Source organism: Salvelinus alpinus, chromosome 8 (genome assembly GCF_045679555.1).
Source record: "Salvelinus alpinus chromosome 8, SLU_Salpinus.1, whole genome shotgun sequence".
NCBI classification, from domain to species: domain Eukaryota; kingdom Metazoa; phylum Chordata; class Actinopteri; order Salmoniformes; family Salmonidae; genus Salvelinus; species Salvelinus alpinus.
The window spans coordinates 76,226,054-76,244,108 of NC_092093.1; the positions used below are offsets into that span (position 1 = coordinate 76,226,054).

Here is an 18,055-nt window from a genome sequence, read left to right on the forward strand (position 1 = left end):
AACATCACGTAACACGACAAGATACCACGTTTGATGTATATGTAAATAAACGTTGCATTTAATATTACTCTAGTTCTAGGTCAACATGTGCAATTTGAGTTGACGTGGCTTTAATATTGTATATAGCTTATCAAACACTTAAAGCCAAATGCAGGCTACATAGAAAAGTCTTCAGAGGTTGCATATCTAGGTAACAGAATGCTTTCTGTGTCCCCTCAGACAGGGGCTCTGCTTTTCTACACTGGGTCTGCTACGCTGGGTCTTTGAGCACAAATGCGGGAAGTGCAGCATAAAGGAATAAGGGAAGCATGTATCACTTCGGAACCCAACCACACCACCCGAGAGTCTCAGTAGTGAATTGAAAATAATAACATTACGAACAGATGCAGTAATCAAATTTCTACCCTTTCAAACTTGGAATGCTGGAGCTGTGAGTAACCCAACTCTGGATTTAGTCTGCGGATGTGGGTTGTATCAAATGGCACCCTATTCCCTATACAGTGCACTACTTTTGGCCAGGTCCTGTAGGGCATTGGTCAAAAGTAGCGCACTATAAAGGGAATCGGGTGCCATTTGGGATGAAAACCTGGGCCAGGGTGGTGAGGGTCCAGTTGGTGGATGGAGGGAACACACATAGCCCCCATCTCCATGTTAATTAATATGTGTTCAGCAGTAATACCCTATCCCAGTGTAAGTGATTCTGATAGTCATCTGCTCGCTCTCTGCTAGTTTGTTTCATAATGGTCCGTTCAGAAACCAAACACCTGTTGTCAGCCTTTAAACACTCTGCAATAAGAGGTTTTGTTTTTAGTTCTGCATTCAATACTAATAGATACTAAAGGACCGTGCCAGGGGTAGGCTATATGGCTAAGGCAGGCGAGCCATTGGCTATTTATAAACATATTATTACACCTTTAATATGTTTTGTAAAAATACATTGATTTATCCAATGTTTGTCACATTAACATATAATGTTCATTAATGTATTGCCTAAACAAAGCTCGACACTAATCAGGGTAGCTTATGTCGAAAAACTGAATTGTCATGAAACAAAGTAGCAATTGTTTATTGCAGTAGGCTGTAAGTTCATTTAAGCAAACTACACCATCACTTTACAAAGAGTAAACTGGACTGGACTAGTTGGAAGCAGGGGGTACGTGGTGCTCTGCCAGTGTTTTACAAACTGTGGTGCTTGTTCTTGGCGTTCACGCAATTACCTCCCCTGCGTGAGCCCTATACAACCGCTAAACAAAACATCAGCACCTCAATTAATCAATAAATACCCCTTTCTCACAGACAGACAACCCCCTGGGCAGCCCTCTCATGCGCAAATGAACCTGCTGAAGAAGGGCTCCCATTTCATTCTGGGTCGTGGTGGTATTTGAATTCTTTTGAACACAGTATTTTTATCAGTGTCAATCGTGATTTTTTTTAAAACTGAAAATCGACAAAGGTATAAAATGAAAATACCGTGTGCATTAAAGGTGCATTTTCACTTTTAGTGTGGCTACTGGCTACTTTTCATTCTAGCTTCATACAAATTACAGTAGCCTATATAAATGTGATCAATATTGTGTTATTACTGTGTTACTATTATGGTGTTTCTATTCTACATCTGGTAAACCTATTCAATAATCACCTCCCTTTACTCCTTGTGTTACACGAACACTCCATCGCATATATAATGGAATTGGTCAAAAATTACCGTAGGCAACTGAAAAACAAACTACGGCTATTAAACAAAACGCTCGAAGAAAACTTGATTGACTTATCCCAAAGTCCCGCCCCTGCTGTCTGATTTGTCAACGGAGCATGGGGGAAGGACTTCACGTCTCCAATATAAATACTGAACGTGGCGTCTGTGGCACCACGAATTGTATGGGCAATAGAACATAGAACACACACAACGAATGTAGCCACTGCTTTTCGAGAAACAGTAGCCACGAATTTTAAACTTCTATAATTGTTTTAAACGGAGCATGCAAACCAATTGAGGGGAAAGAGGCCTGGTCGAGGATAAGCTACAGGATAACCATAGCACTTTTTTTTACAAGGAAATAAAGACGGGTGTTCTGCATCTCTCGCTTCTCCTCAGTCCTCAGCCATCTTGACTGCTCCTGCTCGCCTGAAGGCTATATTTTCTCCTCCCGCTCCTCCTCTGAAAGTATACACGGTTTGCAAATTGCTTGCAACTCCGTGCCAAAAGAGTAAGCGAGATGGGTTCACTGTACACGATCTAATTGGACTGCGCTCTGGTTCTGGCAAGAGACAGGAGCAAGCAGAGGAGGACTACTGTACTGCTGTTTTATCAACAGAGGAGAGGGATCCGATAAAGGATGGAGTGCTACCTGTTGGGGATATACCTGCTTCTCGCACTTGCTATTTTACCGAGATCCAGCGGCACCACGGCGAAGGAGATCACCTGCCAAGAGATTGCCGTGCCTCTGTGCAAGGGGATCGGCTACAACTATACCTACATGCCCAACCAGTTCAATCACGACACCCAGGACGAGGCGGGTTTGGAGGTACACCAGTTCTGGCCTCTGGTTGAAATCCAGTGCTCGCCGGACCTCAAGTTCTTTCTTTGCAGCATGTACACTCCTATTTGCCTAGAGGACTATAAGAAACCACTGCCACCGTGCCGGAGCGTCTGCGAGAGAGCGAAGGCAGGCTGCGCGCCTCTTATGAGGCAGTATGGTTTTCCCTGGCCAGACAGAATGAAATGTGACTCGCTACCGGTTCAAGGCAATCCGGAGATGTTATGCATGGACTACAATAGGACTCACTCGACCACAGTTTCACCGGTCCTTTCTAAGCCCACCAACTATCCGGGTAAGACGTTTAACCCTAATAAAAACAACAAAGGACATAATCGACCCGGTGTTCCCGGTAAATACAAACCGCCGGCTCCCTGCGAGCCGCAGTGCAAGTGTCTTTCGCCCATGGTCCCGGTAAACACTGACCGGCATCACCTCTACAACCGGGTGAAGACCGGGCAGCTTTTAAACTGCGCCATGCCCTGCCATAACCCCTATTTTACGCAAGACGAGAGAACGTTTACCGCGTTCTGGATAGGTCTGTGGTCCGTGTTATGCTTTGTGTCCACGTTCGCAACGGTTGCCACTTTTCTCATAGACATGGAGCGGTTCAAGTACCCAGAGAGACCCATTATTTTCCTCTCCGCCTGTTACATGTTTGTTTCCATCGGGTATATCGTCAGACTAATCGCTGGACACGAAAAGGTGGCCTGCAACCGGGAGTATGACGTGGAACACATTCACTATGAGACCACTGGCCCTGCACTCTGTACTGTTGTGTTTCTTTTGATTTATTTCTTCGGCATGGCCAGTTCTATCTGGTGGGTCATTCTCTCTTTGACATGGTTCCTGGCTGCTGGGATGAAATGGGGAAACGAAGCCATAGCCAGCTACTCCCAATATTTTCACCTGGCTGCTTGGCTTATCCCTAGTATGAAATCTATTGCTGTTTTGGCCCTCAGCTCTGTGGACGGGGACTCAGTGGCTGGAATCTGTTACGTTGGTAATCAAAACTTGGACAATCTGAGAGGGTTCGTGTTGGCCCCCCTGGTCATATATTTATTTATCGGCACTATGTTCCTCCTGGCCGGGTTTGTGTCCCTGTTCAGGATACGCAGCGTCATCAAACAGGGTGGCACCAAAACAGACAAGCTGGAGAAGTTGATGATAAGGATAGGGATATTCACAGTGTTGTACACCGTACCTGCCACTATTATAGTGGCCTGTTACTTCTATGAGCAGCACAACAGACAGAGTTGGGAGATAACCCACAACTGCTCCTGTTTGTTGGAGCATGAACTGAACAAGCCGGACTATGCTGTCTTCATGTTAAAGTACTTTATGTGCCTTCTGGTGGGCATCACGTCCGGCGTGTGGATATGGTCGGGGAAGACCCTGGAATCATGGAGGACCTTCTGCACGCGCTGCTGTTGGGGTAGCAAAGGCACCAGTGGCTCAATGTATAGTGACGTGAGCACAGGACTAACCTGGAGATCGGGTACCGCCAGCTCTGTATCTTGCCCAAAGCAAATGCCATTGTCACAGGTTTGAAAAGAAACCCATGGATGGACTAATGGACTAATTGTTCCGGAGCTTGGCTAGCACTCTTTTAATACCAGTTAGCATTTTAACATACTGTTGAAGAACTGGTTATAACATTGTAACCTACCTGGCATTAACAAGGGTTCATTCCTACCCATTCATATGTATAGAACGCGCAGACTGACATTTCTGGGCGCATGGGTATTATGTGTTCTTTCATTTTACGCAAAGAAACATTTAGTTCATAACCCTATAAGGACTGATTGATAACCTTAACACAGTGCCAGTCAGATATAATTGTATAAATCAATCAGAACAATATCAAAGATGGTTTAAATTAAGCCTTAATAGTGCCCAAATATTATACGTGTCATTTTTTTTAATTATAAAGATGTATTTATATAATGGTTATGTACAAACTTGTAAATTCTGTATAAAAGAAAATGTATAAGCTATTGTAAATGTGTATAAAGTGTAGAAGATGTCTCTTTGTAAAAAAAAAAGCAAATATGACTTTTATTTTGACAATAAAAATAAACATTTTGATAAATGTAAAACTTCCGTGTAACTTTTCTAAAGCTATTTGATTCTGCTACAAATCACTCCCTACTGGTACTCGGTATTTGGTGGTTCCTTGCGGTCAGTCAGTCACCATGTTGAAGACCGCTGTAATAGATGCTTTTGTGAATCTGAGCAGCAAAGAGAACCCTTTTAACCATCGGCCTCGTAATTAGAGGCAGGGGTTGAGTTGAAGCATCCCCTCTCTATAATGGTTCAACCTCTTCACATGCTTGCATAGGCCCGCTACTTAATTGATTAAAAGAGGACCAAGTTGAATAGAGTTTAAATGTAGGGAATGGGTTCTTTTCATCTGTCGGAGACTTTGATCTCACTTTTTAATGGCAGAGAATAAAGGTGACATGTAGTTAGAAGTGTCCGTTAGATGCGCCAAGGATCCCCTAATGTCCAATTTGCGCGGCTGTTGTTGCTTTGATGGACGCCGTTATTGAATTAAAAGAACTTTAGGGCTCCTTTCTCGCTTTGGTTTGTCAGAGCAGAGCTGCTGAAGCTGCAACTCTTCCCATTTTAAAAAGCTGAATCAAAACATCTCTGCCTCAACTCTCTATGTAGCCTATTATTAAGACCGTAGGGTTTTGACATGATATTGAAATGGCAGTGAATGCTCCACAGCTGGTCTGTTCACATCATGTCACATCTTAGGACGCCCCGGGACAGACGTTTTTGCAGCAAATGTATCTTTGTGTCCAAGTAACCCCAATGCATTGGCATAAGATGATACAATATAACCCCACATAAAATAAGCACATTTTTTTCAGCAAAATGTCAAATGTGACTGTGATCCTCTGATATTTTAGGTATTTTTCAAGGCTCTTATATGTTTTGTGGCCGGGCTAAGCGTTAGTTGGATGAAGATCCATGCAATGGACAGAGATGTCAATTGAGAGTGTTTTAAAGCTAGCTAGAGTCAAAACACTGGACCTAAATGAGGTGTGTCCATAACAGAATGTCTGGAATGAAGATAGGCCTATTAACTAACAACTAAGCCTACAGCTATAACACTATTATTACAAAGTTATGACACTTTTTGTTTTCATTTACCGGGATCTATGCTCTGACCTGGAGCTTCAACTATCAGTTTTGAGGAAACAATTATTCATTTGTGTTACTATTAACTTTACGCACATGAAGTTGGCCAAACTTATCCTGCAAAGGTAACTTAGGTCTATACAGTTTAATTTAAAAACCACTCCTTGTTGACGCAGACATGATTTCATACTCCCACCTAGTGGTAAAAAGAAAGCTGTGCATCTGATTTCCTCTTAACACGTACGTCTATTGAGCAAGCGGGCGGTTCAGGGCAATGGGGCAAGCCCTGGCTTGGCTGATTGTCACAAGATGTAATTATCGGAGAGCCGTCTGTTTCTTAAGAGGATCGTAACCCAAATCTGGGGATGTTATCTAAGAAAGTAAAACCTGAACCCTGCGACTCCCTGGGAGTGTCGTTAAGATGAGCTTCACATCGTAATCAGAAGTGACTCCAAAATGCCAAATGGCTGTCCACTCTGGCCTTATGAACCGCACACACTGGGCTCTGGTTGCTGAAAGCCACATTTCGGATTCCATATAGTTCCCTTTTGTTTTCTGAGATGACACTTTTCGTCACACAATGGATTGCTACCTGAATCCATTTCAAATCTGTATTTATTAAAGCATGCATGTGTTTTTGGTGGAAATAACCTTTGTGTTCTACTCAGAATAATAGGCACATTTATTTGTATTTTATTTCACCTTTATTTAACCAGGTAGGCCCGTTGAGAACAAGTTCTCATTTACAAATGCGACCTGGCCAAGATAAAGCATAGCAGTGCAACACAAGCAACAACACAGAGTTACACATGGGATAAACAAACATACAGTCAATAACACAATAGAAGAAAATCTATATACAGTGTGTAAATAGCCTACAATGTATCACCACTGTGGTATCAGACAGAGAAGAAGGTAGCTAGCCTATCCTTCCACCTAATATCAACCATTAACAGAGTGAAATCCTCACCAACAAGATTACAGATCTCATCTTGAATCCTCTAGCTTTGTGCAGTGAGGCAAGAAACAACCTCCCATTGCATTGCAGCGATTGACTTGTCTGATTTCCTAATCAGTGGCTGCAGTGAGGCGAAGCATTCGTAGCCTTTATGTTGTTCCTTTCTCTGCCGTACGTGTTAAGAGATGCATGCATTCTGACATGGCTAGGCCATTAAATATTAATCACAGTGTTTGATGAAGGAGCAACACAGAGGACTGCAGAGGGTCAGAGCCAGGTTATGCTTATTAAACGCCATCGATCTTTAGCGCAAGCATGCGCACGCACACACACACACACACACACAGCCTTTTCATCTCCTAGTGCGTGAGGGGAGATGTGGAGTGGAGTAGACCTATACATTAGTACAAAGCCTTAGTGAGGATGGAGGACACACAGCAACTCTGACACCAACCTCAGATCATTTGCTAGCCAGAAATCAAAACTGATCTCTTGGCTATAATCAGTCTATATGTCACCAACCCCAATCAACACGTTGTGGTGTGCGAAAATCACAAAAGAGTAAAAGGGACACAAATGTAATTAGGTATTGGATTAATATTTCAACACGGTGATCTGTGACTATACCACAGCTTTGTTGAATACTCATTTGGATATTTTTTTTTTTATTATTATATATTTTTTGGTCATTTAGCAAACACTCTTATCCTGAGCGACAGATATTTCACCTAGTCGGCTCAGGGATTTGAACCAGCAACCGTTCGGTTACTGGCTCAATGCTCTTAACCGCTAGGCTACCTGCCGCCCTGTCCCTTCCATTTACAGTGAAGACGACAACATTTACAACATAATAAAAAGACCCCACAGCTGTGTATCCGAGTGTATGACTACATCTACTGTATGAGATAGAGCATGCCCTGACCCTAGTGCTCTGTGACTTGCTCATATAGAATGGGAGGGTTCATGACCCCTAGACTGGTTTTATGTTCATATTCCCAACAGGCCTGTTTAAAACGCAGATGTTGAGAAATAAAGAGCTCAGCGACATCTGTGTTCTCTCAGATTTTGGAGTTATACCACGAGGGAAATAAACGTCACAGAAACTGTTACAGTTGGGCTTGGGATTAAAGTTGCTTTATGATTTTGAAAAATACTAGAAGACAGGCTTCCCCGATTCCTGACTCTACCACCTGCCACACCCAGTTTGTTTTCCCAAATGGGAAATTCTATCGTTGTGAAATATCATTTCTTCAAAGTATCCTCTGATCCAATTAAGCGATTTAAACTTCAAAGACCACTTGACAAGTGGTCTGACCGTCTGCCAGTCCAATTAAGAAGTTTGTCGTTACAGTACCTCTCTAACTTAAGGACAGGTGTCAACAGAGCCAGAACTGTTATTGTGTGTGACAAAGATGTCATGTTAGCATGACAACAATGACCCTGCAGAGGGAGAATGGTCTGTACAACATCCTGCCTCTCAAGAGTTCCCATGCAACCCCCTTGTCCCCCACACGGCAAGGAGGAACACAGCTCTCCTTTCCCTCGGTCCCCCTGTGACTGACACACACACAAAAGGAAAAGTTCTCCTTTTATCTAAAGGACTGAGCTATTTCCCAGACGTTCTTCCACAAAGGACAGTTTATAGTCGGACCACTATGATATTCAGGAGGGGAGACTTGCTACATGGAGAATACATCTCATACCATCTTGCAGGGGAATGCCTAACTGTGAACAGACTGTATGGCCAAGTACTCATATATACAGTACCAGTCAAAAGTTTGGACACAGTTTGGACACACCTACTCATTCAAATATATATATATTTTTTTTACTATTTTCTACATTGTAGAATAATAGTGAAGACATCAGAGCTACAAAATAACACATATGGAATCATGTAGTAACCAAAAAAGAAGATTGTCCTATTTGGTAAGATACCAAGTCCATATTATGGCAAGAGCAGCTCAAATAAGCAAAGAAAAACGACCGCATCATTTGTATTTGTATTTATTATGGAACCCCATTAGCTGCTGCTACTCTTCCTGGACAGTTTATACAATTTTAAAAACATTACAATACATTAGCAGATTTCACTACACACTGTGTGCCCTCAGGCCCCTATTCCACCACTAACACATATCTACAGTACTAAATCCATGTGTATGTATAGTGCGTATGTTATCGTGTGTGTGTGTGTGTGTGTGTGTGTGTATGCATGTGTCTGTGCCAATGTTTGTGTTGCTTCACAGTCCCCGCTGTTCCATAAGGTGTTTTTTAATCAGTTTTGTAAATCTAATTTTACTGCTGGCATGAGTTACTTGATGTGTAATAGAGTTCCATGTAGTCATAGCTCTATGTAGTACTGTGTGCCTCTCATAGTCTGTTCTGGACATGGGGACTGTAAAGAGACCTCTTGTGGCATGTCTTGTGGGGTATGCACGGGTGTCCGAGCTGTGTGCCAGTAGTTCAGACAGACAGCTCCGTGCATTCAACATGCCAAGACCTCTCATAAATAAAAGTTTCAGCCAGGAGTGATTGACATGCATATTATTAATATTAGCTCTCTGTGTACATCCAAGGGCCAGCCATGCTGCCCTATTCTGAGACAATTGCAATTTTCCTAAGTCCTTTTTTTTGGCACCTGACCACACGACTGAACAGTAGTCAAGGTGCGACAAAACTAGGGCCTGTGGGACCTGCCTTGTTGATAGTGTTGTTAAGAAGGTAGAACATCGCTTTATTATAGACAGACTTCTCCCCATCTTAGCTACTACTGCATCAATATGTTTTGACCATGACAGTTTACAATCTAGGGTTACTCCAAGCAGTTTAGTCATCTCAACTTGCTCAATTTCCACATTATTTCTTATAAGATTTAGTTGAGATTTAGGGTTTAGTGAGTGTTTTGTTCCAAATACAATGCTTTTAGTTTTAGAAATATTTAGGGCTAACTTATTCCTTGCCACCCACTCTGAAACTAACTGCAGCTCTTTGTTGAGTGTTGCAGTAATTTCAGTCACTGTAGTAGCTGACGTGTATAGTGTTAAGTTATCCACATACATAGACACTCTGGCTTTACTCAAAGTTAATGGCATGTCGTTAGTAAAAATTGAAAAAAGCAAGGGGCTTAAACAGCTACCCTGGGGAATTCCTTATTCTAACTGGATTATATTTGAGAGGCTTCCATTAAAGAACACCTTGTTCTGTTAGACAAGTAACTCTTTTTCCACTTTATAGCAGGGGGTGTAAAGCCATAACACATATGTTTTTCCAGCAGCAGACTATGATCGATAATGTCAAAAGCTGCACGGAAGTCTAACAAGACAGCCCTCACAATCATTTTATCATCAATTTCTCTCAGCCAATCATCAGTCACTTGTATAAGTCTTGTGCTTGTTGAGTGTCCTTCCCTATAAGCATACTGAAATTCTGTTGTCAATTTGTTTACTGTGAAATAGCATTGTATCTGGTGAAACCCAATTTTTTCCAGAAGTTTACAAAGGATTGGTAAGACATGGGCAGTCAATCCGGATCATTTCAAGAACTTTGAAAGTTTCTTCAAGTGCATTAACAAAAACCATCAAGCGCTATGATGAAACAGGCTCTCATGAGGACCGCCACAGGAAAAGAAGACCCAGAGTTACCTCTGCTGAAAAGGATTAGTTCATTAGAGTTAACTGCACCTCAGATTGTAGCCCAAATAAATGCTTCACAGAGTTCAAGTAACAGACACATCTCAACATCAACTGTTAAGACGAGACTGCGTGAGTCAAGCCTTCATGGTCCAATTGCTGCAAAGAAACCACTACTAAAGGACACCAATAAGAAGAACCGACTTGCTTGTTCCAAGAAACACGAGCAATGGACATTAGAACGGTGGAAATCTGTCCTTTGAGATTTTTGGTTCCAACCGCCGTGTCTTTGTGAGACGCAGAGTAGGTGAACAGATGATCTACACATGTGTGGTTCCCACAGTGAAGTATGGAGGAGGAGGTGTGATGGTGCTTTTCTGGTGACACTGTCAGTGATTTATTTAGAATTCAAGGCACAGTTAACTAGCATGTTTACCACAGTAGAAAATAGTAAAAATAAATAAAAACCCTTGAATGAGTAGGTGTGTCCAAACTTTTGACAGGTACTGTATATATATATATATTCAGAGTATATATATATATATATATTTCAGATTCAGAGTATATATATATAAATATACTCTGAATCTGAAAGCTGAGGAAGAAAGTCTTTGATCGTCTATCAACGCAGTACGTATCTCACTGTCTCACATTCCCTCAGACTGAACGAACTGAACCCATAGAGTTCATGAAATATAAATATACATTTATATAAACATTGATATTTATCATCATAAAGAAAGTATTATGAGGTGGTTAGATACCAAATTGGTATGATTTTAAATGAAAAAAAATACTTCATGGTTCATACCACTGGGGGGCAGTGAGGTGTTTCAAGAAAACATCAAAACAAATTCTATATGTAGTCTTAAAAAAAACATTATTCCATTCCATCACAGACCTTATTTCAGTAAAGGATACCTCATGATTTGATATTTCTAATAAACTTTTGTCAGCTGACTTTCAGTGTAAACACTATTAGATACAAATACTAGGCCAGGGCAGAGCTCTTCAGTTGACCATGGCAAACAGATAATGAAACAAATATTATGAAATCAATTGTTGAAAGAATGTGGCGGGACAATAAAGTAGTTGTAACACAGTAATAAATAGTCATCTGTAGAGACCCAAAATCACCTTCACAGACTCTTGATTGCATTGAATGGCCTCCAAACCCATTTCACCCAACCAATCATAACACCAATGAAACAGAGGGGATTGAATGTCTGTTTTCATGCTAATACAAACAAATAAAACGATCAAAAAATGTTGCATCATATTTCAAAGAAGTTGATCAGATACCTGCAAAAAGTAGATGAAGACAGAAGGAATTGAATGTCTGTTTCTTATCTAATACAAACAAATAAAACACTTTTATAATTGTACATCCTGTTTCACAGAACTCATTTATCTGCAACAAGTACCCTAGATGAAGACAGATCATATGACATCATGCATCTCAACAGAGAGGTTGAGCTTATTGCCCTATGGCGCTGAGCTCAGTTCACTCACGTTACAGTGTCGTTAGAGACTCTGAGGTAGGAGCAAGCTTTGTTGTCACCTTCAAAGGGACCATAGGAGGAGACATAATGGCAAATCAAGATCAAGAGCTATCCCTTTACACAGAGTTTCACCCCATGGCCAAATCAGATTGTACCCCAATCTATGGGGATCATTTATAACTGGGCGGTGGTATACAGTGCAATCCTTTGTTGGTTAGTCACTGGTTAAATACATGTTTAGAAATGTTTAGAAATACATATGAAGTGCTTATGACCTGTATCTGACAGTCACAATGATGATGACTGGATTCTTTGCCCTAGAAAAGAAATCATTGTATAACGAAACAATGAAATATAACCTTTCAAGAATTTTTTTTATTACATCTCAACAAAAACTATTTTAAACCAAAGGACATGTCAGCTAAGATAAAGGTTAATAAAACATTAAACAGTAATGCTCTGACAGGGTTCCACAATGTGTAAAAGGAATCAAATGCGTCTTTCATGACATACTCCGATTGATAGTCAGCCACGAGTAATGGCACACTGCACCGTGCACACGCCGACTCGCACAAATTAATCTGACCATCGAGGTGAAACAAATGCTACAATGACATACTGAAGGGCAGGCAGCTAGGTAGGCCACGTCAAGTTTACATCCCAAATGGAAACCTATTCTCTATTTAGTGCACTACTTTCGACCTACCCCATAGGGCTCTGGCCAAATGTAGTGCACTATATAGGGCTCCCGAGTGGCGCAGCGGTCTAAGGCACTGCATCTCAGTGCTAGAGGTGTCACTACAGACCCTGGTTTGATCCCGGGCCGTATCACACCTGGCCATGATCGGGAGTCCCATAGGGCGGCGCACAATTGGCCCAGCGTCGTCCGGGTTAGGGGAGGGTTTGGCCGAGGTAGGCTATCATTGAAAATAATATTTTTTTCTTAACTGACTTGCCTAGTTAAATAAAGGTTAAATAAAAACATTCTAAGTATAGGGAGTAGGGTTCCATTTGGGATGCAGCTCTAGTAGTGTCCAGTTGAGTTACACCCTGCACCAACTCACTCTATTTCCAGACTCTGTATATGTCTGAAGCCCTCAGAGGCCTTGAAATAGAGTGACAATCTATCTCCATAAATACAGATTCCAACTGTGGCAGATTCCAACTGTGGATGGGCTTTATATCTGAGGGGAAGTATATCCTCCAGACCTGGGTTCAAATTCTATTCTAAATCAAATACTTTGAGCCTGCCTGAAATGCCAGAGGGACAAGGTTTGAAGTTTTGCGACTATTCTGTTGGTTCCATTAAGCCAGGCAAGCTCAATAAAGCACAGAAAGTATTTGAAATGATTTTGAATATTATTTGATGCCAGGTCTGGTATATCATTCCCTACTGAAGACCCTGGCCTGGAGGAGTAGCACCTTACAGGGTCATTGTCTTTTAACTCCACCTGACCACCTGACCTTGTGTCCATCCAAACACGACTCCATCCGCAGGCTGTATGCACATGTCCACCTTGACCCCAGAGCTAAGAACTAGGCTCTACAGTATTCTTTGACCTTTGATCTAGCTGGGGGCAGGGCCAGGACAGGTCAAGGCCTGTCTTTGTTTACTGACAGTGATAGGGGATCTAACGTAGACAGAGAGAACAGGTGGGCAGAACAGTTATAGCTTTTTACTAAAGGTTTTACTGAAGGACACTCGGCTATAATGATAGGCACTAAGGCAGTGACTCCCTGGCAGTAAGACAGTATCCACGACTGGATTATCTTCTCTCCGCGTCATCCTTAAAGAATATACATTATACAGGTTATGCCAACGCACTGATGGTATAATAACACCGTAACTATGTGCATTTATCACATGGTCAGATAGAAATGACAGACACGTATTTCATGTAATTATCCTGGTGTGAAAGCGTAGTCTGAATGTCAGAATGAACTTCAGTCTTACAGCACACAGTGGGCCTATAGGATTTCATTTCTCCAACAGTTGCTGCTGTATTAGCCACATAAGAATCTGTCACCACATCCCAGAGAGGCAGGTGGGTTTGATCCTGACATTCTCACCAACATTTGGGAGTAGTGAACTACATCTAGTTCAACTAGTAATGCAACTACCCTTTGCAATAGCTTGGTGGTAGTTGAACTACATTCAAATCTTGGCAGTGTTTTTTTGTATTACATTTTAGCCATGTAGTGGTGTAGCTAACTATTGAAGTAGGCAATCATTTCCTTTCTTTTTGGCATCAGACCTTTCTAGTTCTCACTTGAAACATCGTTTTTGTGTTTAGTAGGCAAAATGAAACATTCTGTTATTATCTGACTCCAGAGTGATCTGTTCTTGCAATATGTAGTCTATGATACTTCATATTTAGATATGATTTATCATGAAGTAGTTTGGATGTAGTGAACTACTCTTTCTAAGTAACTTTAGTTAAGTTAATTCTATTTTTAAGGGTCGCTTTAGTGTAGCTTAATTAAGTTATTTCAGTGTGAAGTAATTGTTAACTCCAGAAACTATATTTTCAGAGTAGCTTCCCCAACACTGGTTCTCACGTCTCCATCATGGAAATAAATAAAATCACTCTCCTGTGATTGCAGCTCCCTCATCATCTCAGTCCAATCAAACCCACTCAGACCTCTTCTCCTGGCCCTCGCTGGTGTTGGACTGCAAGTCCGAGGCTGTCATCTCTACCAGGGTGTACTGACCCACTCTCCTGGTGCACACCGCTGTTCCTGGGGGAACGCCCGCAGCGGTTGCCGTTGGGGGGCACAGGTCCCGTCGTGGGGGCGGGGGCGGTTTGAGGCGGCTACGTTTGCTAACCCTGATGGACCTGGGTGTCCCGATGGGCTCTACAGGGCACAGAGCCACCTCGCTCCCCTCTGCCTCGCGGCCCTCCTCCTGGGCTGCAGGGTAGAGGTTGTTCCCATTGGTGTTGGCGCCTGGATGCCCCGAGGAGAAACTAGAACCACAGCGAGGGGCAGAGGCGTCCTCAGCCTCCCCCAGATGGGGATAGGCTCCCTGGTCAGCGGTGCTGGACTTACTAGCCCCTCTCTTCCGAAAGGTTATAGGTTCCACCACCAGGTTCTGGGGAAGTAGAGGGATGTTAGCCTCCACGCCTCTGCTCCCCCCGCTGGACGAGAGGTAGTACTGCTCCTCCTCGTACATCTTCTCCACCAACATCTTCCTCTTGGTCTTCTGCGTCACCGAGCGCTTGATGGCGCAGATGAGATCAGCCAAGTTGAGTAATAACGACAGGGCTCCGGCCCCCAGCATGAAGTTAAGCATGACGGTCTTCTCCGTGGGCCTGGAGATGTAGCAGTCTACCTGGGTGGTGCAGGGAGTCTGCTGGCACAGGAACCTCCTGGGGATATAGAACCCAAACAGGTAGTAGTGGACCACCCCGAACCCGGCCTCCAGCAGTATCCTGAACAGAAGATGGAGGGTGTATGCTCCTGAGAAGCACTGACTCCTGCCATGCTGCACCTGGAGAGCTGTCTTGGTCAGGGCCGTCTTCCTGAATGACTCCTGGATCTGGTAGAGCGGTTCAGCTCTAACTCTATCTGAGGGGTCAGTAGTGTCGATGGTGAGGCGTGATGTGACTTTATGGATGACGTAGATAACGAAGATAACGTACGGGAGACAGAGAACGAGCAGCTGAACAAGCCAGTAGCGGAACAGAGAGATAGGAGCGAAGATGTCGTAGCAGACGTTAGCACAGCCCGGCTGGATGGTGTTACACACAAAGCGTTCCTGTTCATCTTGGTAGAGGGGGTATCCTGCAAAGAGCAGGACCAGGATCCTCAGTAAAATCATCAGGATCAACCATATCTTCCCTGGAAGACAGTGAAGGTGAAGTAAAGAATGTCAGAGTTAGTCACAACCGCTCACATTTGCTATTTATATTGCAATAAACATTACAGATTTGTTGAAATCACGTAGTTTAATTTAATTTCATATTGCAGGACTGGTAAAGTCTTAAATTATGTTTAACTGCTAATAAATGTGTTTATAAGCTTACCAAGAAAATATATCTTGCCTGTACATTTTCATCAAAATTGTTAGCTATTTTGGGGAATATCAATATATTCTAAATGGAAAATATCCCGAAACATAAAACTTTAAAACAGAATTTTGTCTGACAGGGAGTTTAATAAGTTGCACTTATTTTACCTATATGGGTCAAACATTTGTCAATCATTCATAACTAACAGATAGGGGAAAGTTCTCCCCTTGAGTTTGAGTTTAGACAGACTGACAAACATTGGCATTCCGATGATCTATTCTACGAGCCCTTGTCAGATGTCAAATCAAACCAATGGAAGGATATAACTTCCAGAATTGACAGAACTGCATTAAACATACATAATCGTATATGCAAAGCAAGCTGATGTTCTCTCTGATATTTGACTGACAATCTCTTACAATGACAAATCCAGTCCGCATTCCGCTCAGTGAAAGATCCACAAGATACTCACCTACAAGCGTTATGTTGTGGTTTAGACAGATGAAGACCACCTCCGAAGCACTCTGTCTGCCCATGTTAGCAGATGATGATGATGAAGGCCCTCTGAAGCCACGCTGTCCCCCTCCAGGCCTGTCTGAGCCTCTTCTCCTCGATCACCAGGACAATGTCCACCCTAACCCGCCTCCAAACCAGGGCAAAAATTGTTCCACAGGAGCCAGTGACCTCCAGGTGAGCAGATTAACTAGACACTAGAGTCCAGTTCTAACAGATGAATCTCTCTTCGTTTAGAATAGTACAATCTCTCTTCTAGAATCTCCATCAGTCAGTCAGCTCCAGGTGATCAGATAGGAGAAACTAGCCACCTATTCTAACACAACTGATACAAATCTGAACATCTTCCCAAATTCTTGAGTCTCCAGAGTCCGTACACCTCCAGAGTCCGTGGAGTCGACCGTGCCTGACGTCAGCCCAACGCCAGTCCTGTCTTACCTCTGGTCTCTTCTCAACGTCTGTCCTGTCCCAGCGACCACTGTCCTCAGACAACAGAACAAGAGATGGGAGTGAGCCCCATTGTAAGGGTTATTCTTACCCACCAGTTAAGAGAGGCATGTCCACCATCCTGGCATTGCTGAGATATTTTGGTGGCTGGCTGGGTGTCCTTCCAGGAGAATAACAAGCTGCAGGATTACTCATTAAATTGCTGTATTAAGTTCTCAAGCACAATGGAAAGCATTTCAAAGCTAGTCCCAAGGTATATCCCTGCCAAGGACATAGAGGGTCCATGTGGCATCTTCTTCACATTGTCATGTTGGCTGGATACCATGGTGAATGATGAATTGTGTTGAATCGGGATAATTCATGGCAAGTTTTAAAATGGCTTTTGTGTGAGACTTGTAAAAAAAACTCTGGAATTATATATAATATAATAAACAAAAGGATAGAGGAAAAGCAAGGATGGAAGCTTTAACTGTTGCCATGGGGAAGAAGGCCCACAGTGGTATTCCCCTGTATTGTGGCCTTGCTGTCATAAATCCTTTCATCCTCTCAGAGAAGGACATCTTTACTGGACACATGGCATGGGGTACAGACTAGGCTTGTCCCATTAATGACTGGAGATTTATGCTGATTAGTATTGGCAGATGCCAGGCAATAAGCAGTCATAAAGGGTTCCAGTTGTTATCATGTACTTGTGTGGAAAAGTCTTCCATGTGTGGAGGCTGCTTTGTGGGGATTAAGTTACGGGCTGTGGTGAATACCCGGGGGGATTTAGGTTGAGCGTGGGGGGCCATTGCATGTGTGTCTGTATGTGTGTTTGAGGACCACAGTGGATTTGCTGTAAATGTCTGTAAAACATGGGTAATTACTTATTTTAAAAGGTTGGGAAACAGGTTAGTATGTTGCTATTTGAATGGTTCCATTCAATCAGCAAACGTGCACGTTAAGGATACACAATGGCCAAACTAAAAGAAATGGACCAAAGGAATACATGTACTTTGTGGTGGGCATTACGTCAGATGAACAGATTGTATTGCTTTGGTCCTTGTTCAACCTCATTGGCTTGTAATCTTAACTGATTATCATCTCTCCCTCAGCTTTGTATACTTATTAATATCATACCCACTCATCACTTGAACCAATACTTCATAAAATGAAGCTTTCCCTGTGTAACATATTAGTACTCCTGGCTCGTTGCGCGCAGAGATGGTCCTGCAGGTGTGTGTTTATAAGAGATGTGGCAGCATGTTATTCATTAGCCCACAGCTCTCCTTCAGTAAATGTCACGGCAGAGAATCAATTGACTAGC

At 42.6% G+C, this 18,055-nt stretch overlaps 2 protein-coding genes across 2 annotated transcripts; one reads left to right on the forward strand and one right to left on the reverse strand.

The window, feature by feature from the left end:
• Positions 1-1,875: 1,875 nt before the first annotated feature.
• fzd8a (frizzled class receptor 8a) lies at positions 1,876-4,636 on the forward strand. The gene has a single exon (XM_071415121.1). It carries the CDS (start codon positions 2,337-2,339, stop codon positions 4,086-4,088), a length of 1,752 nt encoding a protein of 583 aa, XP_071271222.1. The 5' UTR covers positions 1,876-2,336; the 3' UTR covers positions 4,089-4,636.
• Positions 4,637-8,850: 4,214 nt separating this feature from the next.
• gjd4 (gap junction protein delta 4) lies at positions 8,851-16,780 on the reverse strand. The gene is made up of 2 exons (XM_071415122.1): positions 16,262-16,780; positions 8,851-15,619 (listed from the first exon to the last, which is right to left on the reverse strand). The coding sequence occupies exons 1-2, from the start codon at positions 16,323-16,325 to the stop codon at positions 14,406-14,408; spliced, it is 1,278 nt and encodes a 425-aa protein (XP_071271223.1). The 5' UTR covers positions 16,326-16,780; the 3' UTR covers positions 8,851-14,405.
• Between the last annotated feature and the right edge of the window lie 1,275 nt (positions 16,781-18,055).